This window comes from Caretta caretta, chromosome 18 (genome assembly GCF_965140235.1).
Source record: "Caretta caretta isolate rCarCar2 chromosome 18, rCarCar1.hap1, whole genome shotgun sequence".
Lineage (NCBI taxonomy): Eukaryota > Metazoa > Chordata > Testudines > Cheloniidae > Caretta > Caretta caretta.
The window spans coordinates 18,955,727-18,983,221 of NC_134223.1; the positions used below are offsets into that span (position 1 = coordinate 18,955,727).

General features: G+C 49.7%; 1 protein-coding gene across 4 annotated transcripts; it reads left to right on the forward strand.

Moving 5' to 3' along the window:
* Positions 1 to 5,817: 5,817 nt before the first annotated feature.
* LOC125624195 (putative glutamate receptor) lies at positions 5,818 to 26,232 on the forward strand. Of its 4 annotated transcripts, none has more exons than XM_048824572.2 (11): positions 5,818 to 5,922; positions 9,095 to 9,203; positions 12,411 to 12,442; positions 16,106 to 16,168; positions 16,904 to 17,083; positions 18,678 to 18,904; positions 20,284 to 20,381; positions 21,007 to 21,224; positions 21,647 to 21,872; positions 22,696 to 22,943; positions 23,914 to 26,232. In XM_048824572.2, exons 2-11 carry the CDS (start codon positions 9,131 to 9,133, stop codon positions 24,004 to 24,006), a joined length of 1,458 nt encoding a protein of 485 aa, XP_048680529.1. In that variant the 5' UTR covers positions 5,818 to 5,922; positions 9,095 to 9,130; the 3' UTR covers positions 24,007 to 26,232. The 4 variants fall into 4 exon arrangements, with proteins under 4 accessions (XP_048680529.1, XP_048680531.1, XP_048680533.1 ...); XM_048824574.2 differs by having other exon boundaries at positions 5,819 to 5,922; positions 9,098 to 9,203; XM_048824575.2 differs by lacking the exons at positions 5,818 to 5,922; positions 9,095 to 9,203; positions 12,411 to 12,442 and adding an exon at positions 12,990 to 13,200.
* The last annotated feature ends 1,263 nt before the right edge of the window (positions 26,233 to 27,495 follow it).

Genomic DNA, 27,495 nt, shown 5'->3' on the forward strand with positions numbered 1-27,495 from the left:
ACGTAGAAGACTTTTAATGATGTGTTCAAGTATCTATTCTAGGGGGATTTTCTTTCACGGTGTCTACAGAAGTTTAATAAGCCGCCTTAATTTCTCTCCTCGCGTTTAATCTTCTTGGCTAGCACACTGGTTTCTCTGTGTCCTATTCTGCATTCTTGCTCGGTTGGTTGGATGCTGCTGTCCAGAGCTGATCTGCGGATGGAAGTCAGGAAAGTGCTGTCACCCACTGTATTGCCTAAAAAATTGTGGGACAGGTGGGGGAGATTTTCTAAGGTACAAGCGGGAGCCAGGTCCCCAAACCCCACTGACTTCCACTGGGAGTTGGCGGGCGACTAATTGCACTATGTGCCTTTGATCAATCTCCCCTTCCGTCAATATACCAGCAGACACAATGAAAAGGCAGGCCCTGCCCGATGGAGATTACAATCGACTTTTAAAAAGGGAGGATGCCACAAATAGAGCACAAATTAACTGTCAGATTATGATGATTATTGTAATTAGCAGCAGTCACGGGACACCCCCTGCCTTGCCAGTATCATTCACTCCCGGACATCTGAAGTAATCAATAATAATCATGAATGATCAGTAGCTGCAAACATTCCCGTTCCTATAACAGGTGAAGTGGTTCTACAGCGCTCTCTGGCCTCAGAGATCTATCGGGGAGATATAAGAAACTACCCCCATTATACTGTTAACTCCATGTAACAACCCAAAGCCCTGGCAGATACTGTACACACCTCGTTCTGCCGGGCCCCATTTGGATTGTTGTGCAGCAGAATGGCAAGTGCCAGAGATGGAATGGCAGCAGGCGTTCAGAGGGGAAGTAGGCAGCAAGGGCAGGTGAATTCAGCATCCTTCCACAAGGCCAATAATGGAAAGGCCAGAGAGAGGACACTGCCATTCTGCTCTGAGATGTGAGTCCTACAGTAGCATCATGTTGGTTCAGTACTTTCCACTGACTTCCAGCTCCACCCTACCTGGTTTACACATTTAAAAAATGACAACCACCAATCCTGAAACCTCCACTTGTGATCAGAGGTGGAGTTCGTTCTGGCTCAAGCATCATCATCACTAATTAAGACCCTGCAGGTCAAATTCCATCCTCAATTACTAACAGGCAAACCTCATGGTCTACTAATTTGTCCCAAAGTCGAACCCGGGCCAGTCCATTGATATCTGAGCATTGGCACAGGGGTAACAGAATGCAGAACTTGGCCTTGCAGATGGAACTGTATTAACAATGTTGCTGTTACTGAGGCACAAGCCAGACTAGTGATACGGGTCAGCTGTGCCCAAAGTAAATAAAGCTACTCCAAGGGCACGTAGAGAGAGAGACAGCACTGTGAGGGCATTACACTGGTGAGAGCTGCAGTGTTGTATATAAAAACTCAGCGAAGCTCTCCTAATCCACTCCTCAGAGACCCTGGCACCCGCCAGGCACAGCAGGAGATAAATAGTGTTACACACCCATTGCTTTTTATATCCTGCTCTTTGAGCTTCTGTTGTCTTGCTTTCCATCTCCTCTGCAAATGTGCCACCTGCACGTGCAGCTGCAGAGTTATCGCACACCAGAAAATGCGTCTTCCCGCCATCCCCAAGCTCAGTGAACCCTCCGTTATTAGTATTTGAATTTTCCAGAGTTTGTGACGAACACAGCGTGAGAATGGAACTGTCAGAAGAGAGCAGAAGCCAGCGCTTTGCGCTTCTATACAGCACCTGTCTCCTAAGACACTCAGACTGCCACAGATGGGTCTGAATCCAAATTCCAGGTCCCCTCTTATAATATGGATCTGAACCTAGACCCAACCTTGCAGGCTGGGCCCTAGGTAAACATAAGGCTGGACTATCCGTCACATCCCAAATCCAAGCACCTCTCCACTCTGAGGAAACTTGGATCTGAGTTTTGTGAGTTGGATCCATTTCTATTCTATGCCCTGTCTAGGTCTTGCAGCATCCCAGGAATGTATTCTTACCCCAGTACTGCAATGGGGAATGGAGGCCCTGAGCAGCTGTGTCTGTCTCCCAGGAAAGAAAATAGGGTCTTCGCCACCTGTTGCTATGATGCAAAGGGACAAGGGAGTGAGGTAGAATCACAAGAGCAGGCGTAAGGTAATGGGTATCTAGAGTCACCTTGCTGCCCTGCAGGGTTGCCTATGCAAGCAAGTATTTTGCCTCGATGCTGTGATATCACCCACACCTTTAGAACAAAATATTTCATCCCTCTAAACACCAAAAAAGAAATGGTTTGGTCTGGAGCCCATAATAACGGCCACACTAGGTCAGACCAAAGGTCATCTAGCCCAGTATCCTGTCTTCCAGCAGTGGCCAGTGCCAGATACTTCAGAGGGAATGAACAGAACAGGAATCATCAATTGATCCATCCCCATATTTGTACCAGATACAGCAGTTGGGTCTTCCCAGGATGCTCTGGTCTTCGTCCCTCCTAGCTCCTCTTGGTAAGGCATCACATGCACCCAGCACTGCAGCTTGCTGGAAGAGGCAAAAGCATTGCCTTGAGTAGCCAGGAGCCTATGTGGAGAGACAGCAAGAGTTTTCCCCTGCCCTCAGTTCTTGCCATGAGGCCTTGCATGCTGCTCAATTCATTAAACCCCTGCAACTAGGACCAGTGGTTCCACTTTACAAGCTATTTCCCCCTCAGGGTTTGGCTGAGTGTTTGTCCTCCAAGCCCCTCGTGTAGCTCAGTGTTTGGCCTTGCTGATGGTGAGCACTTGATTGTATTTTTAAAAACTCATTTTGGCAAAGCACAAACATGCGCAGCAGCCCCTGGTTTTACTTATTAGCTGATTATCCCTTACTTGCCACCAGCTGTGAAGAATCTTACACATAATTTACACCTTCTTATAGCCCATAAAATTTCACAAGAACCAGCATGAAGCTGCTTACTCCCCCCCTCCCCAGTTGCTTGGATTCTTGCTTGACTCCTGGGAGCAGAGAGTGAAAAACAAATGGAGGGATGATCTTCTTAGCCTCTTGCAGGAAAAAGGTGTTTGTGCCAACCACAGGAGCTGGGGACTGCCCCTGCAGGGGAGCCAGGAGGAGAGAGCCGTGGCTGACGCCACTTCTCAGGGTTCTTTGACCCTTGCATTGCAGCCATAAGAATGAGAAAACATTTGAGCGTTTTCTCTTCCTGCCCCTACTTTCATCCACCATGGTCTCTTGTCACTCCTTGTGCTGTCTGTTCAATGGAGGGCCAGATCCAAAACCCATTGAAGATACTAGAAAGACTCATTGATTTCAATGGGCTTTGGCTCATGCGCTTGAACTGACCATTCTGTTACGCAAAGGTGTATGTAGAGGCAGCTCTGAAGGATCTGGAGCTGGCCGAGCGGCAGCAGGAGTTCGCTCTTTGCCTTGGTCTCTGAGTAGAGCCAAGGCTGGAGGCAGAGTTCCACCCTAGGAACAGTGGTGGGCCAAGATTCCTGGAAGAAGGGGTGTTGTCAGACGTCACCGGTGTGGTGCTCTGCTCTGTTCAGTGCTGATAACAGTCGGCTGCCTGGGTGTCTTCCCTCCGTGTGCAGCCCCGGCTCTGCAGATCACTGACACAGCAGACCCGAGAGAACCCCCAATGACCATAGACTCTGATAAGGTACGAAGGCACCCATCCAGGTTTATTGCCAAACGAAACACAGTTTCTCGCTCCCCAGATCAGATGTGTACAGTTCTGCTAGTACATATGTGCTCCCTGACAATGGATAACTCCGTCAGCGGTGGGATTTACCGCTGCCCCCTAAGCGTGACAAGACAACTTCTCAGGGGTAAATTCTTATACACGGGTACAAACAAGTTACACCTCACTCCTGACGTATTGAGGTACAACCCCTCCATATAGTAAGGTGCTGCCTATCAGCTTGTACATGTTGGTTCGAACAAAACAACTCTAGCCTTCATATTACCCTTTTGCCCCTGTCTTTAGGATGGGTCTGCCTGTTCCTTGTTATCTGTGTGGAATGTGTGAGTATCGGAGTGTTCTGGTACCATCCTGGCACATGTTTGTACCTCTAGTGTCCAGTACCTTGTAGGTATGTGTATTTTTGCAACATCAGCTCTTTCCTTGCCCGCTTCTGTGAGCAGGGCCTGCCTCTGGCTCACAGGTTAACTTTGCTTTATGTTAACAAAGTCTTGACCATTCCTTTAGTTCAGGCTTTAGGCCTCATACCGGGCCTCTGATACAAGGGTTTATGTTTCAGGGCCTCATCTTACCACAAGGGGTTGCCCTGTTCGCTCTCTGACCACCTCATTTCCGGGCTGCGGTACGTGTACAACTAAAGCCAGCCTCCACAGCGCTGATGTATCGTCTTCTGGGAAGCCACCCTGCAAGGCCGTGGGCATCTGGTACCACCCAACAGAGGGGCGACAGTGGACCCTGGTGAAGGGCAGCAGCTCCCTGGAGCAGGAATTGTGCCTTCTAATCCAGGTCTGTAGCCTTCACACTTCAACTGCCTTGCAAGGTGCGTTGCACCAGATTGCATTGAGTTCCCTATGAAAGGGAAGCTCTGTTCCTGCAAGTGGGTATGAATTTAAACGTCCAGGGGTCATGTACCTACATTACCGGCCAAAGCAGCGTTTCTGCCTGGATAGCACTGCGCTCCAGGCTGGCTCTTTCTGATGTGGAAATTGGTAAAGGAGACATGGCAGGGGCAGGATTTCACACAAATCTGTGTGTGATCAGATATTTTATAGCGTGTTTCAAAACACTGGTGAATATGCCTACAAACTCTCAATCACTTTGCCAGTTTTTATATATAATTATAATAAATTCTTTAATAAAAAAACAATTTAATTCCTCACTTAAACAGTTGGTTAACGAGGGGCAACGAGGCTTCAGATAGTAACGAGGGCCTCCCCGTCGCCTGACATGCAGCAAGGAGCACCCAGCAAACCATACCTTGCTTTATCAGCTCGCTGTTTGATAGTGTGCCTAAGGTGGTTGTCACCTTGGGGTCCGGGCGCGCTTTACATGGCTGAAAGTTGGGCTGTTAACATACAAAGCTAGAGGCAAGACCCACCTGCTGCAAATCAGTTTTCTCTTGCAAAGACACTGAACTCTCTAGCGGTCGCTGCTCAGAGCCAGCCCTGGTTCGTCTGTGAACGCCGTGAGCCCTTTGGTCTGTGACAGCTTGCCTGTCTCCTGGCACGTTCTTGCAGCGAGGGGGGTTTATCCCGAGAAGTATGTTCTACACATCTGATGGTCTCCCCCAGTCTTTGTAGGCCACATGTTGTGGCCTTACACTGGAAGCCCTTCAGCACAGAGACTGTGTTTGTGTTTGCACCTAGCATCACAGGGTCCTGATGCTGTGGGAAGGCCTGAACACTATAGTAAATAACAGACCTGTCAGACAGCCCAGCCCATAGCCTTAGTGGCTTAGATGTGGGATTGGTCCTGCTTTGAGCAGGGGTTGGACTAGATGACCTCCTGAGGTCCATTCCAACCCTGATATTCTATGATTCTATGTGCCCCGATGAACTTGTATAAGGAGACAAGCCAGCCAAAGAGCGGGAGGGTAAACTGAGGCACAGAGTGGGGGAAGCGCCTTGCCCAGACTCGCTCAGCAAGCTGGTGGCAGAGCCAGAACAGAACCCGAGTCTGCTGAGTCTGAGCCCAGCACCCTGCCTGTTGGAGCACTCTGCTTCTGAGCCCTCCACTTTGTTGGTATGACACTGCGTTGGCGTGAGCCCCCTCTCGCCTTCCCAGAATCAAGGGGCTCTTGCTGCGTGCTTGGAACAATAGCCAGCACTCTCCCTGCTGGAGTCCCCTTCGCCTGGCTCCTCCTACTGAGTCCAACCCTTTATCTAGGGGAAGGGGCGAGCCAGCCTGCATGTTCGATTTATCCCAGCTCAGAGTCGTTTCTGCTGCGGTCCCCTGGCAGACAAACCAGTCTAGGAGAGGCAAAGGGAATCGCTGTAAGTGAGACGCTACCTTGAATTGCTCCTCTTCTTGTTTAGCTGAAAGGCCAGGTGTGCAGCTGGCTTTTCAGCTCCGTCCGTTGGGGTCCTCTGTCCTGCTAGCTAGATTTGGCAGCGAACATGGCAATTTGCAAGAACTCTGCAAACGGTGGAGCTGGTAATACTGACAGCTTTTGTATTTGTTAACTCTTTGTAGAAGGAGAAAGCCCCCGAAGATTGCGCACCAGCTCTGCTTGTCTCCCCTCCTGCTTCTAGTGAAGTGACTAGCCCTCTCCCTGTGAACAACAGTAGTGCTAACTCCAAGCCAGTTTCCCTAGAGCTGTGTCGCTCTAGTCTAGCCCCCTCTCTAGCTTTCTGGAGACTGGGATGCCCTGAAACCCTTTGGGGCTTTCCTTCCCCTTGTGCCTGAGCTTACTGGGACCAAGTCACACACTGTTTCCTAGTGGAGCATGACACATGTTTGCATGGCCTTCCCAGGTTTTATTCCTGAGTGTAAGAAGCTGGAAAAGCTGGAATCTGTTCCTGCTAACCAGCATTTCACCAGGCTGTTTGCTTATGGCAGGCACAGGCAATTCACTACCAGCGCAAATCCAGTATATTCCTTGAGTGGAGATGCCAAGTCACTAGAAATAAATCCAGCACTTTACTGTATGTGCTCTGTTGTAAACGGCTGAGAGCTCAATTTGCAGTGTAACCCGGGTGGGGACTGTTTTTTTTCTTTATGTGCAGTGGTGGCTGATTTACCTGGTGTTCTGGCAACAGCTAACTGCAGCTGCTGCTCAGTCTCCACCCCGCAGTGATTTTCCAGAAACCCAGGTGTGCACCCCAGACTGAATTCTCGCCCTGCCTTTGGGATTTAACAATCAAACCCCACTTTTGAAGTCTCTTTATGAAGAAGGTTTCAGAGGAACAGCCGTGTTAGTCTGTATTCGCAAAAAGAAAAGGAGTACTTGTGGCACCTTAGAGACAAATAAATTGGTTAGTCTCTAAGGTGCCACAAGTACTCCTTTTCTTTTTATGAAGAAGGCAGCTGTAATGTTTACTCCCGAAAGGCTGCTTTTGCATCAGCTTTGGTTTCTTTCAGCTCCTCTTGCTCTCTTTGGAGGGGAGAAGGAAAACCTAGAGGGAATCCGCTAGGGAAACAACTGTGTCTTTGTATTGTTGAGTGTGTGCGGGATCCCGGGCTGGGGGTGAGCGCCACTAGAGCTGGGAGGAAGAAGTAAAATATAAATGGAAGCATTTAAGAGGCAGTTTGGGAAGCACAGGTGCTGAATGAGCCATTGTGGGAGCTGCTAGCACTTGGGAGGACTGGATTTGTTGTTTTAGCCCTGGGTCCCTTCCCCTGGTGAGTTCCCACACTGGGCGAACAGCTGGGGGAGCTTTGTGAGTCTGTCCAGCACCAAGGTTTGCTGGGACCCTCTTGGTTGTCAAGCTGGCAGTCTCTTTGGTTGGGATCCTGAGTGGTGCTAAGTCCCCCAGTTAATGGGAACTGAAGTCACTCAGCACCTCCCTGGATCCAGCCCTCTCTCAAGATCTGACCTGTGTGAACTGGACCATGAGTCCTGAGCCCAGCATTCAAACACGAGGAGCTGCTGCCTGTTTGTCCAGTTGAAAAAGAAGGTGAGCTTTTTGGAGCAAGGTAAATTTGAGAGACGTGTCTCTTCCCTGGGCTAAGGGTTGAACTAGGGATAGGGGGGCCAGGAGCTGATCTGGGAGGCTGTGCAGACCCAGTTCATTCAGCCAATGAGGTGGGGTTTTGAGAACGAATCAGCTTTGGGAGAAAACCTATTTTTCTCCCCAGAGAGGTGGCCTGGGCCATGTGTCCGGGCCAGAGAATTCCATCTACCCTCTCCAGCAAGATCTGAGGCGATGGTGGTGGGAACCTTAGAGGCAGCTGATGCTACCAAACTGTGCCCTGGTAACTCAGCAGTGTGGGCAGGGCCTTGGAAAAGTGTGTTAAGGTTTTTAAGTGGCTAGTCATTTTGGGTGCTTGGATACTGCGTGCCCTGCGTGAGGCACCGCCAGGGGTCCTGAGCTCCAGAGGGCAGGTGCTCCATTGTCTGCAGATCACGCCCTTTAAAATGCACCAAATTGAGCACCCAAAATAACAAGTTGCTTCTGAAAATCTTGGGCTTAGCTAGCTGCTCTGCCCTATTTTCTATGGACGGGGGACCAGAGATCCCTCTCCTTACCTTGTCTCTTAACCAGCTATTTGTGCTCAAACCACTAAGGGAGCGAGTCATTTCCAAGATTACAGCACCTTGCCCTCTCTTCTGTATAATTTCCTGGGGTGTGAGCTCTCTGGGGCAGGCACTGGCTTTGTGGTTTCGTGCTATGGCAATAGAGGAACTAGAGCCTTTTGCAATGGTCTGTGTGACTTGGCATAATACAGCACCATTGCATCTGTCATTGCAATTACAGCTGGTTGCAAATTTTTCATCAAAGTTGTTCAATGACAAACGGCTTTTCAAACTTTAGGAAAACCTCTGTTAAAAAAAAAATTTCATAACATTCTAACGTTTCCAGTTTTGTGAGGAAACAATTCAGAATGAAATTTGTTCATTGTTTGGTGCAGAATGAAAATGTTTCACTTCAAAACATTTTGGTGAAAAATCCCTGAAAAGTTTTGCTTGAAGCTGACACTTGTAATTCTGACTCTTTTCCCAGAAAACAAATCCTCCTTTTTTGTTGTTTATCCTGCCCTAATTGCAACTCAGGCTGCAGCACAAACCAGCAAGATTTCAGTACTTGGCCTGTGTCCAGTTGCTCTGCGCTCACTCTGCTTTCTTCCTCCTGCCAGCCCAAGCAGGCTAATGAGGAGCACTGCTTTTCTATTAGCACCTCATTACCACACACATCTGCAGCCATTTCTCTTCTGCCCCGGCACGCTAATTGTAAGTCCTCCCGTTTCCCCTTTCCTTCTGATGCAAGAACGGTGACTGGAGAACCCTGCTTGTGGCATGTCCTGGCCCTTTTGCTGCAGTGAAATGCACTGGTAACCCCTCACTGAGGTGCCTGGTCCCATAAGCCGTCATACTTTCCCCTGGAGACCTCCCTTTGAGTCAGAGATTTTTAAAAATACAATGCAGAAAATCAGCGATGCCATGACATTTACCCAGCCCTAGTGAACTGTGAAACTGACTTTACCCTACCTGCCTTTTGTCTCTAGCAGGGCTCCCTCTGGGCACCAGCTGCTTCCGCCCTGATGGAGGAAGCTTTTCGCTTGGCTTTGTGCGTGACGATGGGCCTGCTGCTCCTGGGGGGATCGCGCCTGGCAGGTGAGAGCAAAGTCTGCTCCAGACGTGGGAGGGACCATCCAGACACATTCTCACTCTACCTTGGGATGCGGTCATCTGTGCAGCTCCCTCACTGATGCGAGCATACGGGACTGTCCCTTGTGTATTCTGCTCTGTCCAAGGCTTTAGCTTGGCTACAGGGATGCAGCCAGGTGCCTTCTGCACTGCAGCTTGTAACCATGCTGCCACCAGGTTAGGAGACATGTGGCTAACCCCGTTTTGGTTGTAGAGTGGATGAGTGGGGCCAGGAGGCAAACTGGCTGGAGAGAACTGGGAAGGGAGGCTGGGTTTTGCTAAACCACATCAGTGAGGTGTCTGTAGCTAAAATCTCCCCAGCATTCCCCACTTTAGCCTGCCCCTTGCCAGTGGTATTTTCATGTAACTTGTTAGCATCTTGGAAGGGAAGTGTGAAACGGGAAGCAGTCATTCTGACACGCCTCCTGGGCATGGTGTGTCCCTGAGGGGACGCAGGGGCTCCAGGGAGGTGTTTGAGGGAGAGAAAAGCCCTGCTTGGTTTGTGGATAATTGATGCTGCGTTCCCTAGTGCTATCCACAGACAGCAACAGGAGCTTGGCAGGGGCTTGGCACAGTGAGGAACGGGTTCACCCCTCCCTCAGCCCTCTGCACAAAGAGCCAGTTTACTCTCCTCTGCTCAGGGGGCTTGTGTAGCCAAGGGAGCTGATGTTCAGCTGCTCAGGTTCCTTCCACTTCCTAGGTTCTCCCAAGTCGTCTGCTTCAGGAACAAGCTCTAGGGCAAGCAGGGAGGGGGCAGGAAATTGGGTCAAGCCCCCTCCTCTGAACAGTGGTGCAGGGTCTCTCACTGCCCGTGCGGAACGGAAAAGCCCTGGGCTAAGGTCTCCTCTGGCAGGCCGCTTGTGCCATGTGGCATGTCGACCGGATGGGGTAAGGGCTGAGAATACGAGACCTGCAGTTCTCAGATCTCAGGTCTGTTGCTGAGGAAGCTGAGGTGGCCTCTTGCCACTGGGAAAGGCTTGAGTTCAGGGGCACGGAGCGGGGTGGACGAAGGCGCTGCTGGCCTTGCTGTCCCCAAAATGCACAGTCAATGCGTGTCGCAGCCCTCCGGCTCCCCCCTGCCGTCCAGTGGAGCACCAGGCCCACACCGCCGATGGGAGCTGGACGTGTCCCCTCTGCAGCGCAGTCCCTTCATCCTGTCCCTTCCCCCGCTCCTGGCCTCTCCTGGGTTCCCTGGAGACGGGCTTAGGCCCCAAAAGCCACCCTCCCTTTGCGGCCTGCGAAATCGGAACCCACGTCTCGTTCCGTGGCTTGCGCCCTCGTCACAGGGGCGGGAAATGGCCGTGGCGGTTTGGCCCTGGAGCAGAGCCTGTTGCTGTTGAAGGGGCAGGGAGCAAGCGCCTACGTGGCCTAGACGTAGCGCTTCAGCCCTCCCCAGCACAGGTTGCTCTGTGTCCAGGTGGCTCACAGCTCCCATTTGTCTCTGTTTTCCTCTACCCCCTTCATTTTGTGCTGTGTACTTGGATTCTCACAAAGGGCCGGCCGTGGATTTGGGTGCAAATGTCACTGTTAGGGCTTGGCGCGAGTTATTTACCGTCCTTTCACACAGTGAGAGCTGGATGCGGCTCTGACAGTGAGGGTTTTGAACGGCCCCATGCAGCGCCGCTGCGGGGGGGCTGCATACTTCAACACAGATGCTTGTTTTGTTCCAAGAGTTCCAAGAAACTCTTCAAAAAGGAACCCAAAGGAACTCGTGCTGGCTCTAACTTCTGAAACAACAAAAGAGCTCCTTTGAGGAGGTTCCAGCTCCCCGGAGAACTGCAGCAGCGAAGGAGAAAGCTGGGTTTGTTCTACAATAAGCTAGATTTCAGCCTGAGAACAGAAGAGGCAAAGCTGATGAACCTTTGTTAAATGAAAGAGCCCAGCAGCTTCCATTTGAAAGTGCTCTGAATTCTGCTCGGGGTTTGGCCTTGCAGGCTGGTAGGTCGGTATCTCTCTCATCCCAAAACACAGGCTTGTGTTTTCCCGTGGAAAACTGATTCTGTGCAGCTAGTAAACGATGCTCTGGACTGTTTGCGCTTTTAGTCCAGCACCTCCAAGCACTTCCATTTAGCACTGCAATCCTGGGGTGGGAGGTGAGTATTAGCTGTAATTTTGTAGATGCAGAAGCTGAGGCTCAAAGGGACTTGTTCAAGGTCAGGTGATAGAGCTGGGAATAGAACCCAGGAGTCCTGATCTCACCACTAATAATAGTGTCCAGCTTTTATACAGCACTTTTCAGCCACAGATCTCAAAGCACTGTACGACGGAGGGCAGGGTCGTTGTCTCCATTTCACAGATGGGGAAACTGAGGCACAGTGCAGGGAAATGATTTGCCAGCAGGCCAGTGGCAGAGCCAAGAATAGAGCCCAGGTCTCCTGAGTCCCTGCCCACTAGGCCGTGCTGTCACGCACCAGACTAAACTCCTGCAGCAGTAACTGGCATTTTGCTCTGTGTGCTCCCGAGGGTGGCACAGTGAGGCAGCAGCTCAGGCTGGAGTCCGTTCTTCTCTCTCCCCAGTGCCATCATCAGTGGGGTCCCTGTCTTCATTTCACTCTTTTCAAAGACACGGCATCTTCCCAGCACCCTGCATGCCATGCCAGGGCCAATGGGCTCTCCATAATGGGGCATGGCGGGGAAGGATTCCTGCTTCCATCCTGGTGGCTGCACGGCCGGGTGCCTTCTGCTGCCCCAGCCCTATGCAACTGGAGAGTATGGGAGCCTCGCTCTGATGTCTGGGTGTTGTTTTGTTTTTTTTTAATAACTTCCTGCCCCCCCTACAGAATTTCATAGCGAAGATGATTGAAAAACACTAGGGAACGTGTCTCCATCACTATCAGCTGCAACAAGGCTTTCCCATAGGGATGCAGGTGAGGTCCCTGGGCACCCTTTCCTGGAGCGAACATTTAGGGCTTTCTGTACTGGTGGCAGCTGGGATTGTGGCATTTGGCCACATGTATCTGTAGGTATTTGCTACCCACTAACAGTGTGGTGGGAACAAGGGAGCACACAGAATAAACCCATCAAGTGTCATGAAGCCAAACTCTGAACCTGATACAGAGCCCCCTGAAATCAAGGAGAGTCATTCCCTGGATCGAATTCCCCCCTAGGAAATGTGATCATTGCCCTTTAAAAGCAGAGTAACCCTCACCAAAAACATTTTGTTTGTATTTGCAGGAGCTATCGAGACTGGAAATGCTGTCAGTAAGGTATGTCAGTTTGTTAGTACACAGCTGTGAATGTTCATGTGAAAAGGCCTGTTTCACTCCAGAGTGGGTTGTTGGTATTAGTGTTGTCAGTGCATAAAGTTTGATCAGGAAGGATTAATTTTTGTAATGAATTTTCATGGTTAATGACATCGGTTCCTGTGTGTGTGTGGTTTTTTTTTTTAATGGATTTTAAATTTTTTGCCGTATCAAAATAAGCCTCAAGGAAAAACCAACCTTCAGCTATTATTATTTCAGGACGATAGAAATAAACTCCTCACTGAGGGTCAGAACAAACACTGGATTGTCTGTTTTTTCAGCATGATGGAATGCTGCATTTTTAGCCAGACACGCACAAAATCCTTGTTCTTAGCCCTCAAGTTGTGTTTTAACTGCCAATAATTTCAATTAACAATAATTCAGGGGAAAGGGGAGACAGTGCCCCAGGTTTTTGCATGAAGGAAGAAATAGGCAATTAAAGGACGTTTACTAATTAAATCTAATCCTGTTTAGAAATAAACTGCAGGTCTGATAGCAGCTCGGGTAGGCATCCCCATGCTAGCTGTGATCTGGCTAATGCAGCTCAGGTTGGCAATGAAGACATGACAGCATGTGCTGCATGAATCTGCCTGGAAACCTGGGTCCACACTTGCATTCCTGGTCTGAGCCAGGGTCCACACTACCATGCCTTCACTGCTGTTTGAGTCGCGCCAGCTAGATTCAAGCTAGCACGGATGTATCTACCTGACTCCAACTGCCAGGTACACATGCCCTTTATTATTTTTATATTAGATAGTGTCTAGATGCCCAAGCCAAGCTAGGGATTCTGTTGTGCATGGTGCTGTACGCCAAAAGGGAGGGAGGGGAAACAGTGGCATAGAGAGGGGAAGTGATTTATCCAAGGTTACACAGCAGGGCAGAGTGGGGAACAGAACCCAGCTCTCCTGGATTATGGCTACACTCCAAAAAACAACCCCTTGTGCCAGTCAGGCAGCGCCTGGGGCAGCTGGCTCGGGCTGGCGCTCTGGGGCTAAATGTAGCAGTGTGGATGCTTCCATTCCGGCTGGGGGCAGCTCTGGAATCTGGTGAAGGGGGAGGGTTTTGGAGTTCAGACACCAGCCCCAGCGGGAACATCTACACTGCGATTTTTAGCCTTGCAACGTGAGCCTTGCAGCTCGTGGCAGGTGCCGTGGGGCTTGGGGGGCTCCTTTGCAGTAAAGACGTACCCCAAATTCCCACGCTGGTGCTCTAGCCACCAGACTGTGCTGCTTCTGACAGGGAGGCAGGTAGATAAACAGATGGATTCATTCACTGTGTTTCAGAGGAGCAGCCGGGTTAGTCTGTATCCGCAGAAAGAAAAGGAGTACTTGTGGCACCTTAGAGACTAACCAATTTATTTGAGCATGAGCTTTCGTGAGCTACAGCTCACTTCATCGGATGCATCCCGTGGAAACTGCAGCAGACTTTATATACACACAGAGATCATAAAACAATACCTCCTCCCACCCCACTGTCCTGCTGGTAATAGCTTATCTAAAGTGATCAGCAAGTTGGGCCATTTCCAGCACAAATCCAGGTTTTCTCACCCTCCAGCCCCCCCACACACAAACTCACTCTCCTGCTGTGTTGCTGATTACAAAAATAAATACTTCAGCTTCCTGCAGGGTCCCTTATTTTCTCCCCATCAATGCGACTCTTCCCGTTGGGCAAGTTTTTGTCTCTTCCTCTCGTTCAGTTCTTTCGATGGGACTGAAACGAACGCAGCTCGTTTGACTTCTGCAGCGCTTTGTGCGATAGTGGCAATTTCAGCATTGCTTCTAGAACAGCATCTTGGTTAGCTGCTGACGGATGGCACCCAACTCAGGCCCTGATTCTGGGAGGTGCCCAGCTCCTTCCATTCCAGGGGCACTCAACACCCTGGCAGATCAGACCCCCTTTTTCTGCTGCACCTCCTGCAAAAATAGTAGCTCTTGGTGTTTCTTTTGGCAGCAAAGCAGATGTAAATACGTCTTATAGAACCTGGCCTGTTTTCAGGCAAAGCTCAGAAGAACTTTAGAATGGGTCAGGTTCTGGCCCTAAAACCTTGTGACGGTGGCCGTGCGAGGGCTGTGAAGGTAGGAAAACACTGTTTTCCAGTTCAGTGCTCCATGCAGAACTGAATCTGTGCTTTCCTTACCTCCCCCTTATCTAATGCTCCCTGCCGTTCTGTGCCTCCTGGAAGTGAGCTCTAATGAGGCCTTAATTGGCTTCCAGCTGTTTTGTCTGCAGTGTAAATTGATCGTTTTTGAAAGAATGTGTATGTGCTGTGTATCCCAAGAAGTGAGACAACATGGAAAGTGATTTTTTGTTTGGGTAAAATATGTTGGCAACACACGATAAAGTAAACGGTTGTGATTTATTAATTACCGTTGGGGAGCGAGTGACAGGTGACGGAGTCGAGTGGGAGGGGGAGACATATCGCTGCGAACACTGGGCCCGCTCCAAAGCAGGTGAAGAGCTATGGTGCTTCATTGACTGCAGTGGGGTTGTGCTCACTTACACCGGCTGAGAATCTGGCCCTTTAAATCTAGACGTTCAGTGCTGGCAACAGCATGGAGAGTTGGCTGCCCTGAACATGGCCCCCTGGTGCCGGGACTGCAGGCTGGAGGACCAGGGCCTGTGTTCCTGCAGAACCATGTGGCAAGTGGATTGCTGCAAAACCTCATACTTTGGAGTGTGGCTCTCTGATGCTGCAAGGTGCCCACCTGCCCCAGCGGGGAAGGCACAGAGGACCTTGGGGGCATCGCCAGGTGTTTAGTGTGTGAACCGGATAAACCCCAGCGGTGAGTCTGCCATTATTAGAACCATTTAACACATGCCTGTGAGATGCCTTTACCCCGGAGTTCCAGTGCAGAAAGCAGAAATGAGTCTGCTTTGCTGGATCGAGCCCTTCCTGCCATTTCTATGCTGAGCGCCTCGAAAGGAGACGCTTAGTTTTTCTGGTGGCCTTGGCATTGCCATGTGCCTCAGTTTCCCCATCTGCCACATGGGGATAATGATATTAAACTTCCACCTTTTGTGGTGGTGGAGAGTATTTCCAGCACTTTGCAGGGCCGTGTTGGTAAGTGTTTGGCTTTGATGCAGCACTTTTTATCAGTGGATCTCAAAGTGCTTTATGAAGAAGGGCAGTATTGCTATCCCCATTTTACAGGTGGGGAAACTGAGGCACAGAGCGGAGACATGTTTTGTCCAAGGTCACCCAGCAGGCCAGTGGCAGAGCTGAGAATAGAGTGCAGGTCTCCTAAGTCCACTACACCGTGCTGACCCTGGTACAATGTGTGACGGGGCAGAGAGAGGGCAGTTTCACTCATTGCTGTCAGGAACGTGCCAGCATTCAACCCTTGATGCATGGGTGGAAAGTGGAATTTGCAGCCGTCCCTTCACTCCCGATGGCATGTGCCATTTGCTTTCCCACAGCTTGAAAGCAGGCTTGCTAATTCTGTGGTACCATTTAAATGGTAAGGCCCTTGGGACAGGGACCGTCTGTGTTCTGTGTTTATACAGTGCCTCGCACTATGGGGTCTTGTTTGTGACTGGGCCCCTAGGTACAATAACAATGGGTCGGGCTGAGCCGGCGCACTTCATGGCTGAGATCCAGCTGCTCACCCTGAATGCTTTGCATTGCAGGGTGGCGATGAGGAAGGACAAGGGGCAACGGATCCTCAGACGCTGACTGTCACAACAATCCTGGTAAGGCCAAGGAGCATGTTGCTGCTAGCAGCTGGGGTAGCGGACTCTCTTCATCCCACCCCTAGGCTTGCACGTGGCTTCGTCTGTTTTTGAGACCAAACTCCCTTCCTCTGTCTGTCTTCAGTGAGTCTTTCTAGGGCGCTCAGGTACCAGCTAGCACAGGCTAGAGGAAAGAGTGCCTGGAGGCTTCCAGGACAGAATGGACCCAATCCAGCAGGAGGGCTGGGTGGATGCTTCTTTCAAACACATATTATCTTGAGAGCTGGGCCTGTTCCCAGCTAGACGCGGCCAATGCCCACTGAGTCGTGTCCCGCAGCGGAAGCTGGTAGTGCCCAGACTTGTCGCTCAGCATTGTCAGGAGGCTCAAAAGCAGAGACAGATCATGTGAAAAGCAAATAAAAGCCTAAGTGGTAAAAAACGAGGCCGCCCTGCTTTAGGATTGGGGGAGTCTATGTTTCATGTGAATGAGTGACTGCTAGCATCTCTTACCAGGGAGGAGGTGTGTGGGGAGCAGATTTCCAGGCCCTGGAAGCACCACAGCTAAATCCTGGGTTCTGTCACCAGGTCTTGAATCTGCAGGTGGCCATCTGTTGGGGGTTTGGCAGGCCGAGGGGGGTGGAGGCTGCTGAAATGGGGAAGGATCTCACAGCCGGTTCCTGGTTGTTGATGGTGGAGCTGTCTGGTTTCAAACATCCTTCTCCTCCCCACCCCCCACCCCCGCCCCTTTGCGTGTAGCAAGACCCCTATGCGATGGCAAGAGGCACAGAGCTGGAGGGCTATTGCCTGGATCTGCTGGACATGCTCGCCAAGAAGCTGCACTTCAACTACAAGGTGACAATAGTGAAAGATGGCCGCTATGGGGCTGTCTCCTCCAGTGGGAACTGGACCGGGATGGTCGGCGAGATCGTCAGGCAGGTGACTTCTCGGGAGGGCTGAACTTCCCCAGGTGTGGGGGTGGAAACAACCACGTTAGCATCCCCCGCCGGGGATTCTTGTTTCCCTGACAACCCCAGGGAGCTGTCACCCTTCCCACTTCACCTCAGCACTAACAATCCAAGTGCCTAGTGCACATCTCCTCTTCACGCAGTACTTGGCAAGCATTTGGTATGGAGGCCTCCCTGTGAGGTAGGCCAGTAGTGTTATCCCCATTCTTCAGATAGGGAAACTGAGACACAGAGATGGGACATGACTGTGCACAAGACCACAAAGGAAAGTGGGAGTTCCTGGCTTGCTGTGTTGTGCTCAGACCACTAGGCTGTGCTGCCTCGTGGACTGCTGAGAGGTACTGGATTGCAACCGAGTGGCCGCAGTGTTCCATTCAGTCTGATGTGCCGAAGATAAAGGCTTTAAAGGAAACTGTCTTAAAACCAAACAATTGGCTGAAATACACCCGAGGTGCAGCCCTTGCTAGCTGGTATCACGGAGTCAGAATGAAACTGATGCAAACGCCTTGGAGGCTGGGACAAACTCACTTGCCAACTTTCAAAGAGACAAGGTGGGTGAGGTCACAGTTTTTATTGGACCAGCTTCTGTTGGTGAAGGAGACAAGCTTTCTTGACCTGAAGAAGAGCTCTGTGTAGCTCGAAGCCTTGTCTCTTTCACCAGCAGTAAAAGATACGACCTCACCCACCTTGTCTCTCTGATTTCCTGGGACCGACATGAGTAACTTTGAAAACTTTTGGTCATAGGTTTCAGAGTAACAGCATAGTAACAGAGTAACAGTCATAGCAGTTGCTCAACAAGGGTGCATTTACTGTACGCTTCCTGTTTTTCACATTCCATGGATCTATCTGGATACATGCTAGGGCTGGTCCAGAAATAAAGGGCCAGCCCAAGTGTATGTAGCTCCAGGTAGATTTTGGAGGAGGAGGGAGGGAGAAAGCAGGCCTCTTTGGGTTTATTACAATAAACTAGTTAAGGACACGTTTGAATGGGCGCCTTGTCCTGTCCTGTGCTGCCACCTGGTGGCAAGTTGCAAATTAGAGCCTACGCTGCCTTGAGTCTGGCCCTGTGTACCTACTTGCAGCTCTCCAAATCCTGGCTCTGGCTCAAGTTGCAGTGGGGGAGGTTTAGGTTGGATATTAGGAAAAACTTTTTCACTAGGAGGGTGGTGAAACACTGGAATGCGTTACCTAGGGAAGTGGTGGAATCTCCTTCCTTCGAAGTTTTTAAGGCCAGGCTTGACAAAAGCCCTGGCTGGGATGATTTAGTTGGGGATTGGTCCTGCTTTGAACAGGGGGGTGGACTAGATGACCTCCTGAGGTCATTTCCAACCCTGATATTCTATGATTCATGCCTGTAAATGCTGCAGCCTGGAGAATTGGGAGACACAACTTGCTTCTCAGCCCTGGCTCTTCCCGAAATGGGGATGGCTTGCCAGAATGGCAAATAGTAGGCTGCTAAGTGGGACAGTGATGGGGGTTGTCCGGTGGCCACCTGTCCACTGGGAACTGAGACTCCTCCAGCTTGTGTCCCAAGGGTTGCTGAGACATCACGGCTTGTCCTGCAGGAAGCAGACCTCGCTGTGGCTCCCTTGACGATCACGTCAGTGAGGGAAGAGGTGATTTCCTTCACCATGCCATTCCTGGGCACAGGGATCGGGATCCTGCTCAGGAAGGATGCTGCCTCCCAGGGTGCTTCTCTCTTCGGCTTCCTTGCTCCTTTCAGTAAGGAGACCTGGACTGGCCTGATGGTTGCTTACCTGCTGACCTGCCTCTGCCTCTTCCTTGCAGCCAGGTAAAAATACAGCTGCTGTTCTGTACAATGTGTTTGGCTTTCTCTGGGACCTATTGCTTTCCCCAGGCACCGAACAGACCCTTACTCCTAGCCAAAGCACTGGGTTGTATTTGCTTCTGCACACCTCAGAACAGCTCACTGGGCTAAAAGTGCAGATAAAGTGTCTCTTTTAAGGCCCACGGTACTTGAGAGATCTCAGCAAAATCAGGGTCTCTTCCCCTCTAGATAGTCACATGCAGCATGTCTCTAACATTCTAAGAAGCTTTGGATGCTCTATTTAAACACACGAATTTCATCCCTGTGCTTTCACCTTCATCCCAGTTAATTTCTCTCCCCTTAAACCTGACCATGTTTGTGTCTAAGGTGCAACTCACCTCTGGGTGCTTCACTCACACTGGCTTCAGTGGGTGGAATTCTCTCTCCTCTAGGGTGACCAGAGAGCAAGTGTGAAAAATTGGGACAGAGGGTGGGGAGTAATAGGAGCCTATATAAGAAAAAGACCCAATAATCGGGACTGTCCCTATAAAATTGGGACCTCTGGTCACGCTACTCTCCTCTCCTGCCCATGCAGAGCAGGGATATCCAGGCATGATGCGGGAGGAAGAACTTCACTCCCCACTTCCAAGCCAGCCGCAGCGTGGCCCCCCTGCAGCCACAGGCTAGAACAGCAGCTGCTGCTTTGCCTTCCTTGTGCTGGGATTTCCCTGTGGAATCCATGTCATCACAGATCCACTCGCTGCGCCTCCTGTCCCGAGCACCCTGCACAGCCCATCTCTGCTGCTTCAGTAGAGTTGAGGATGTGAACAGGGCCACTCTTAGCACAGCCCCCCAGTAACCAGAGGCCTTGGTGATCATCTGAGCTGTTCCCCCTCCTGCCTCTCTCACTTGGAACTGCCTCATTGGATTCGTTCTTCTCCTTTGGCCTGGGCATAGGCTGGGGCAGTTAAGCAACCCCAGTGCCAGTGCATATCAGCCACCATTCATGCCCCCAGGGCAGAGTGATCTCAGTGTGCTGGGGCCCACACCGCTCGCTTTGTACCAGGTCTTTCCCTTCAGTGCCGCCCCACTCCCTGCGGAAGGCCCAGCTTCGCAGCCCAGCACTTGTTCCTCCCAGCTGGCTGCCACCGTGGCCAGGTTGGGAGAAGGAGGCTTGTCCGTGTTTCTGGGCAATGCACCCGTCCCAAGCCTTCACTGCTGCGATGCACCCCAGGTCGAGGGCAGCATCAGCTGGTCGCTTCCAAGGTCATGGCCCGGGTGCTCCAAACAGGAACGCAGTCACTCTGAATCATAGACTGAAGCTGTGTGGGCCACGGAACAACCCCGGCCCCTCTGCGGTTGATGCTGGCAGGGCTGTTGTGACACCTGGTTTCTTTCCATAGGCTGAGCCCCTGTGAATGGAAGGAACCCAAGAGTGAGGAGAACCACTTCACCTTTCTGAACAGCCTCTGGTTTGGAGCAGGAGCTCTTACCCTGCAAGGTAGGACCCTAGTGGGGCTGTGGGTGTGACCAGCTAAACCTACAGCTGTCAGGGAGCCGATCGCACCATTTCGGCCCACATCCATCGCGGTGTAAAGACCTTGTGTGCGGCTGGCATGCTCTGCTCTATGGACGGCCCTGCCTGTTTGATTTTGATGGAGAAGGCCATCTCAGCAGGGCGTCCTGCAGCACTAACTCTGCCCACTGGACCACAGACAGTACCTTAGTCATCGCTCTGCTTGAGCACCGGAGGGGTGGAGGAGTCTGGCTGCAGTGGGAGGTGGTTTGAAGGGACGTTACCTGAACACCGGTGTTTGAGGTCAGAGGGTGCCAGGCTCTCCTTTGCCTCTGGCCATCGGTGTGGTTTCCCTGCAGCGGGTGGGTGGACTGGGCTGAGGCTGAGTTGCTGTCCAGGGCTCATGTACTAGCCATGGCTGCTGTGTGCTGGGCTCTAGCGCTGCAGGGGAAGTTTCCATCGGGACGAGTGTCGTTAAATAAAGAGAAACGCACTTTTTCAAGCTCCCTGAGTCCCTTTAAATACATGGATCCGCTCCAGGCTGCCCGCGCTGTCCGTTTCGTGAGCGTGTCAAGCTGCGAACCCTGCAGCTGCCTTCTCTCCTCTGCAGGTGCAGCACCTCATCCCAAAGCACTGTCCGGGCGAATCATTGCTGCCATTTGGTGGCTGTTCACCCTCTCTCTGCTGGCTGCCTATATTGCCAATTTCACCGCCTTGCTGCGTGCTGGGAACGAGCCGCTTCCAATCCAAACTTTTGAAGATCTCGTGAAGCAGAGAGAGATCGAGTTTGGGACCGTAGAAAGTTCCTCCACGTTTCAATTCTTCAAGGTGCCTGACCCTGTTGTAGAGTCCCTAAGAGCCCAGGAGCTGTGATTGTGCTCAGAGTCAGACTACGCACGTAGACAGCTTGTGCTAGCCAAGCTTTGATGAGCTGCTTTTGCTTAGCTAGTGAGCTTCCTGCATAGGCTGGATGTGTTCCCGCTTCAATTCTTGCTGACTTTTAAAGCTGTGTATCCCCGGTCTGCCTGGTGATGCTTTACCTTTTATCTGAAACCTGTGTACTTTGCTGAGAGACTGGTTAACTTCCCCACCAGGGATAGAGCATTGGCAGCTCTCAGTACAGAGGCTCAGAGGGAGAGAGAGTTTAAACTATCTTCTCCAGATGGCTATTTTGCAATTGGTGCACACCGGTCTTGTACAGCCGCTTCCTTGATCACTGCGAGTTTGACGCTTTACTTTGTGGGCTGCAGAACTCCAGGAATCCCATCCATCAGATGATCTATGAGTACATGGACAAGAGGAGAGACCATGTTTTAGTCAAAAGCTACCACGAGGCGGTTCAGCGTGTGCTGGAATCGAACTATGCCTTCATTGGGGAATCTGTATCCCAAGATCTTCTCGCAGCCAGGCACTGCAATTTGATCAGGGCTCCCGAGGTTGTTGGAGCACGGGGATTCGGCCTGGCCACAGCAAAGGGTGAGACGTGTCTGCTGCTTTGTTTCCACCCCGCCAGCTCCTTTCAACTCACTTGCAGTAACTTGCCACAGAGCTAAAAACCCCTGATTTCTAGATCCACTTCAGTGCCCTTCTGCCAGCCCATGGGACATAGGAAACTTCAATGGGCCAGGTCCAAAACAGCCTCTCCTGCCATGAGACTCCGAGGGGAGCTCTGTGACCCGAAGCAACGTCAATATCCAACATATTAATTCTGCTGATGACTTTGGGCTCACAAAGTTTTGCTCTCTGACACGGACCCTTCATTCTTTAGAGGCTAAAGAATCCTCTGCCAGTCAGTGATTGGTTAATTTTTTTTCTGTAGCCCCAACGTCCCAGAATAGCAGCCGATGCATACTGAGGACTTTAAAAAAAAGTAAAAGTTTGCTGGGAAGGCTTTGATGATTGTTCTCTTTAATGGCTGTTCTGCCTGTATTTTTTACATTGCCTTTCCCTGTATCTCTTTCATTATTTTTTTAGCATGAGCATTTATATTTTGGCATGAGGATAGCATAACTGTCCAACAGCTCAGCCGCTCCTACTGCATGGCTGTTTTGAGATGTGACTGTTTGTTTTTAAAATGCAAAGATTTAACATTATCTGTCATGGTTATCCCATCTTTCCTCTCAAAAAGCTTCAACAATTACACACACAATATATGCCTGGACTGCAGCCATTCCAGAGGTGGTAGGCAGCAGCCAACCGACTGCCTGCTGCGTATTTATGGGTTGTGCCTGAGCGGCTAGCAGTAAGTTGTGCAAGTGTCGTATAATGCTCCAGTTCACTTCTCTCTGCTACCCTCCAGGATCACCGTGGGCCAGTAAACTCTCCCTTGCTGTGCTGAAACTGGGCGAGTCAGGCGACCTGGACTACCTACGTAACAAGTGGTGGGAAACCACCTGTTTCCATAAGGGCCCGGACACATGGAGTCCTCTGAAACCGCAAGCCATGGGAGGACTTTTCCTGGTTCTTGCCCTTGGCCTCGTGCTGGGAGTGATTGTGGCTTTGGTGGAGTTGTCAAACAAGAGCCGACATGCTGCTGAACGGGAGAAGGTCAGTGGCACTGTGACACCTCCTTACCTTTGCACAGCTTTACTCTCATGCGATGGACCTAGATCCCTACCCCCAGTACAGCTGCACCTCCTCTGATGTAAGTAGCAAGTCAGAGAGGTGTCCTGGACCCCACCTGGTGGAAAACATTTGACATGGGGTAGATCTGCACTGCAACTGGAGAAGTTATTTCCAGCTCAGGTCGCAAAGCTAGTGTCTGAGTATGTACCTAGGATCTCAGACAGGATTGTCCATGAGCTGTTAGCCCATGACACCATTGCTATGCTGCTGTCTCTGTCAAAGCCAGTGTGGCTACAATTACTCAAGCTGGAAATTACATCTCTAGCTGCAGTATAGATGTATCCTTAGAAACATCTTTCTGTATTACTATGGATCTTTGCACAAAACTACGATCTCCATTATGGAAAGAAATCTGTTTATTCCTCACTTCGAATGATGATCTATAACATTTCCACAGCCTGTGATTCGTGATGATATCATTGAGGGTTATGAATTTATTTAGGGAATAAACTGGAGGAGATAAGAAAAAAAACTTGATTTTTGTTTAACTCTCGTTAATAGTTAGTATCCGTGTGCCTTCTAACTTGCTGTGGACAGACAGAGGACGAGTGTGTGTCAGAGTTAACGTCAACTGCATTGCTTAAGTTATGCTGCCGTAAAACTAGTGCAAGTGGAAAGCCTTGGCAGTACACCCACTTTATTTGCTACTTCTGTCCTGTTTCCTTGGCAATGATAAATTTGTTCTAAAGTACCAGTAGTTCTAACGAATGCTTTGACAAGTAAGGGAATGAATGCAAAGAAAAGACAGCTCTTGCAGTTCCTGTACTTGGATCTCAGCCTTGTTGTGCTCAGCTGATTCCTTAGTACAACCAAGGCCCTGTGTATATTAAAAGGGACTTTTCTGGGTCACATGGAACACCTTCTCCTCCCCCACCCCCTTCATATCTTTCAGAAATCTTGCTGCTCTGTTCTCATCGAGGAGATGAGTCATCGGTTCAGAATAAAAGAAGGTGCAAGAGAGAATCCAGAGAAGGTTAAACCATAAGAACCTCTTTAGGGAGTGGAGTCTCAGTGTTAATCAATTTCTTTCCTAGGGTGTGTATTCAGTAGTAGCTGTTTCTCTGCATGAGTTTTCTGCACTGGTACTGTATCTCTGTATACCTAGAGTGTAGCTCCCCTAGCACTAGGAAAGGTCAATCTCTATAATGATTGAACTGCAGACAGAGAACTAAATAGCTCAGAGGACTGACTCCAGATCCTGGCCGCTCTAGAGCACTAAATCCAGCCTAGCAATGATTACTGAAGATGTCAGCATCTGATGGCTACTGGGTGGCCCTCGTAAAACAGTCACAGCTCAAAGGTTGAGGATTGAGCAAACGTGGAGAATGAGCACCTCATTCATACAAGGTTCTGTCTACACTGGACTTGGAGGTGTGACTGCAGCACCTAACCATCGCAGTGAAGCCTTAGCAGCATGGGCTGGACAGCCCTCCCGCTGATGCTGGGGTATGTTTTGAAGCAGTTAGCCCATGTTACCCAAGCTAGCTCAAATAACAATAGAAGTGAAGCTGTGGCCAGTTTGTGTGTGCCCCTGTCACACCTGACTGCAGTGTAGACATACCCTTAGCATATGGCGACACTGCAGCTGGGGATGTGACTAGCAGCTTGTGTAGAGTGAACTAGCTCGAGTACCAGCTACTGCAAGTCTGTCTGCAGGCTGTGCCAGTCACACCCTCGGCTGCAGTATAGACGCACCTTTAGAAGTGGAGCCTGCAGCTCAGAGTGATGCATGTAAGCTGTCCCTGCTCTGTGACGCAGCAGAGGATTGTGGCTGTCAAGCCAGCAACCTCCATCAGCGGTAATTGTTCATTTTAAATGCTCAAAACTGAATGACACGTGGAGCTGCAAGTCAAGGGGATCAGTGTGAATATTCTGGAACCAAGCTTAGGAGACTCTAGAATGAGACTTCAAGAGCAGTGTAAAACAGAATAAGCAGCATTTTCCATGGGCTGCCCAGGTAACTGCCTGCCATTTTTCAGTATGACAAAGATTGTGTCTGTACAGAGCTTTGAATACTGAAAACATAACAAGTATCAAAGAACAGCTTTGCTAGACAAAATACACTTATTCGGAGCCAGAGCATGGGAACAGCTCTATTAAAAAACAAACTGATATTTAGCCTTTAAATTAATGCAGCTGCTTGCCACCTGCCAATGTTTATCAGTATAACTTCCTCCAAGTGAGATGCTAGCCAGGAGCATGTTGAAGGGCACAATGATTGAGATTCACTCTCATGCAAAACTTCCAGTCTCAAGTTCCTAGGTCTCACTCACCGACCACACGAAGGTGAGTTTTTTCCCAGTGAAAATGTATTGACTATTTAAAAAAAAAGGGGGGGGGGGGTGGGGGAGGGTGCAAATCTTGCTGCCTGCGGTTTTCAAATTGAATGACTCACTTAATATCAGCCACCTGTGGAAAGAGTGACTGCAATGGAATATTAACGGCCTCAGTTATGCTGAGCTTGAACTAAATAAAATGAGGTAAATCAACTAAAATAACCTGGCTCTTAAATCAGCAGGGCCAATTTAACTAACGTGTGATCCAACAGAAGTTGCATTTTTCTTACCCTTGGTTTCTGAGACTTTTGGTTGCCTTTCCGCATATCAGAAGAGTCGGGCTTAGTGGCAGAGCATGTTACACAGCATATGCATTGCCCTCCTGTATATACTGCCTTATATCTGCTGCTAGTTTTGCGTGGCTGTAGTGGGAAAGGGTGAAGAGGGACAGTCAGTTTCAGTAACATATTGAATATTGGCAACTGCAAAACTTGGGAAACATGCATTGCCTTGTGGTAGCAGGAACATCTGTAGAGTCTCTTTGCACCTGGCACCTAACAGTATATACAGGAGGGTGAAGCATAAGGGATGCTAAAAATGTTAGAAGAAAAGGAGGACTTGTGGCACCTTAGAGACTAACCAATTTATTTGAGCATAAGCTTTCGTGAGCTACAGCTCACTTCATCAGATGCATACTGTGGATGAAGTGAGCTGCCGCTCACAAAAGCTTATGCTCAAATAAATTGGTTAGTCTCTAAGGTGCCACAAGTACTCCTTTTCTTTTTGCGAATACAGACTAACACGGCTGTTACTCTGAAACCTGTAAAAATGTTAGAGGAACAGTCTGATCACTTGGCTGAAGTTACTTAAGGACATGTTTAATCCCGGCTATTACAGAGTAGGAATTTTCAAATTAAACATTCAATGTTACTGTCTGTCTGGCTTGTTTTTGACTGAACGATATAAGGGATCTAATCTAATTTAAGGGAGAATAAAGTAAGTGATGATCTCCATCTACCCCCGGAAAGGTAAGAGACCTCCATTTACTGTTTGGCTGGGTGGTGAGGGAAGAAGCAGCAGCATGTTGACTATGGTTCATATTCACCTTTGGGCTGACTGGAGTTTACTGTGTAAATACATGGTGCTTCATGGGGAGAGCAGACTTCTGTGCTGAGACTATCCCTCCTCTTGTAAGAGACATGCTAGTGCTTTAATACAAGGCTGAGAGCCACATAGCAAATGCTATTTAAAACTATGAAAGCCTGTCACCACTGCAAACGTAACCAGTCCGCCACCCTTAAAAAAGTTGTTTGAAAAAGAGCATGTGACTTACTTAAAACTAAATTAAATTAGTTCTTGACAAGTTGACTCTGCTCTTTCATCCCTCTAACAACACTAAATATCGGGACTCTCCCTATAAAATCGGGACATCTGGTCACCCTAAATAGGATACTGCTGCTAATTTAAAGTTCTATAGTGAAAGTCAGTGAAGAGTACGGAGTATCTTTCCTTGCAAGCTAATGGAGACTTCACCAAGCAGGCTTACGTTACTACAGATTTTCCACTATTTAGAATATCAGGAGCAGAGAAGAAACAGGCATCTTCTCGCAGGTATCCTTGGAGAATGGCCAGGAGGGAATCATTACCATTCACTCTGAATGGCTATTTGATGCTGAAGATTTGGCCATAACCCTCCAATTACTTGCCTTTATTTAAGGGAAACTGGAGCAGAGCTGAAATGAATGTGAGCGTGACCTGAAGTCACTTGTTACCCGGCGTGTAGGTACAGTGCTTTGAGCTGATCAACAAAAGCCAAGTAGTTTAGCATGGATATGTGTACGTTTGGCCAAAATCTTATTGCCAGGGAGGGTTTAACAAGCGGAACAGATTAAGAGAAGCATGCATTAGCTGATTCTGTCTTTAGGGTACAGGAATATCAAATGGAAGAAGAGAGTACATGGGAATTCTTGAAGGCCTTATTCCAGATTAATTTAAGTAGCTGTATGGGCGAGGAATTGAGCTTGCTTTGGTTCAGTCTTAAAAAATTAGACAATTTAGCTGAAGAGACTGGTTTTCCTTAACCCATTTAGATGGGATCCAGAAGACTATAAAACCCAGGAATGGAGGTGGACGAGCTTCAGGAATTTAACTTCACCCGGCAGCAGCTGGATAAATCTTAGCAGCAATAAGTCTGCTGC

Bases quoted from the DNA above. Each gene is read 5' to 3' on its own strand.
- LOC125624195 (XM_048824572.2), top strand. From the start codon at position 9,131: ATGGAGGAAGCTTTTCGCTTGGCTTTGTGCGTGACGATGGGCCTGCTG. The intron at 16,169-16,903 runs GTAAGGCCAAGG...CTTTGCGTGTAG, and splicing joins TGACTGTCACAACAATCCTG to CAAGACCCCTATGCGATGGC. The intron at 18,905-20,283 runs GTAAAAATACAG...TTCTTTCCATAG, and splicing joins TGCCTCTTCCTTGCAGCCAG to GCTGAGCCCCTGTGAATGGA.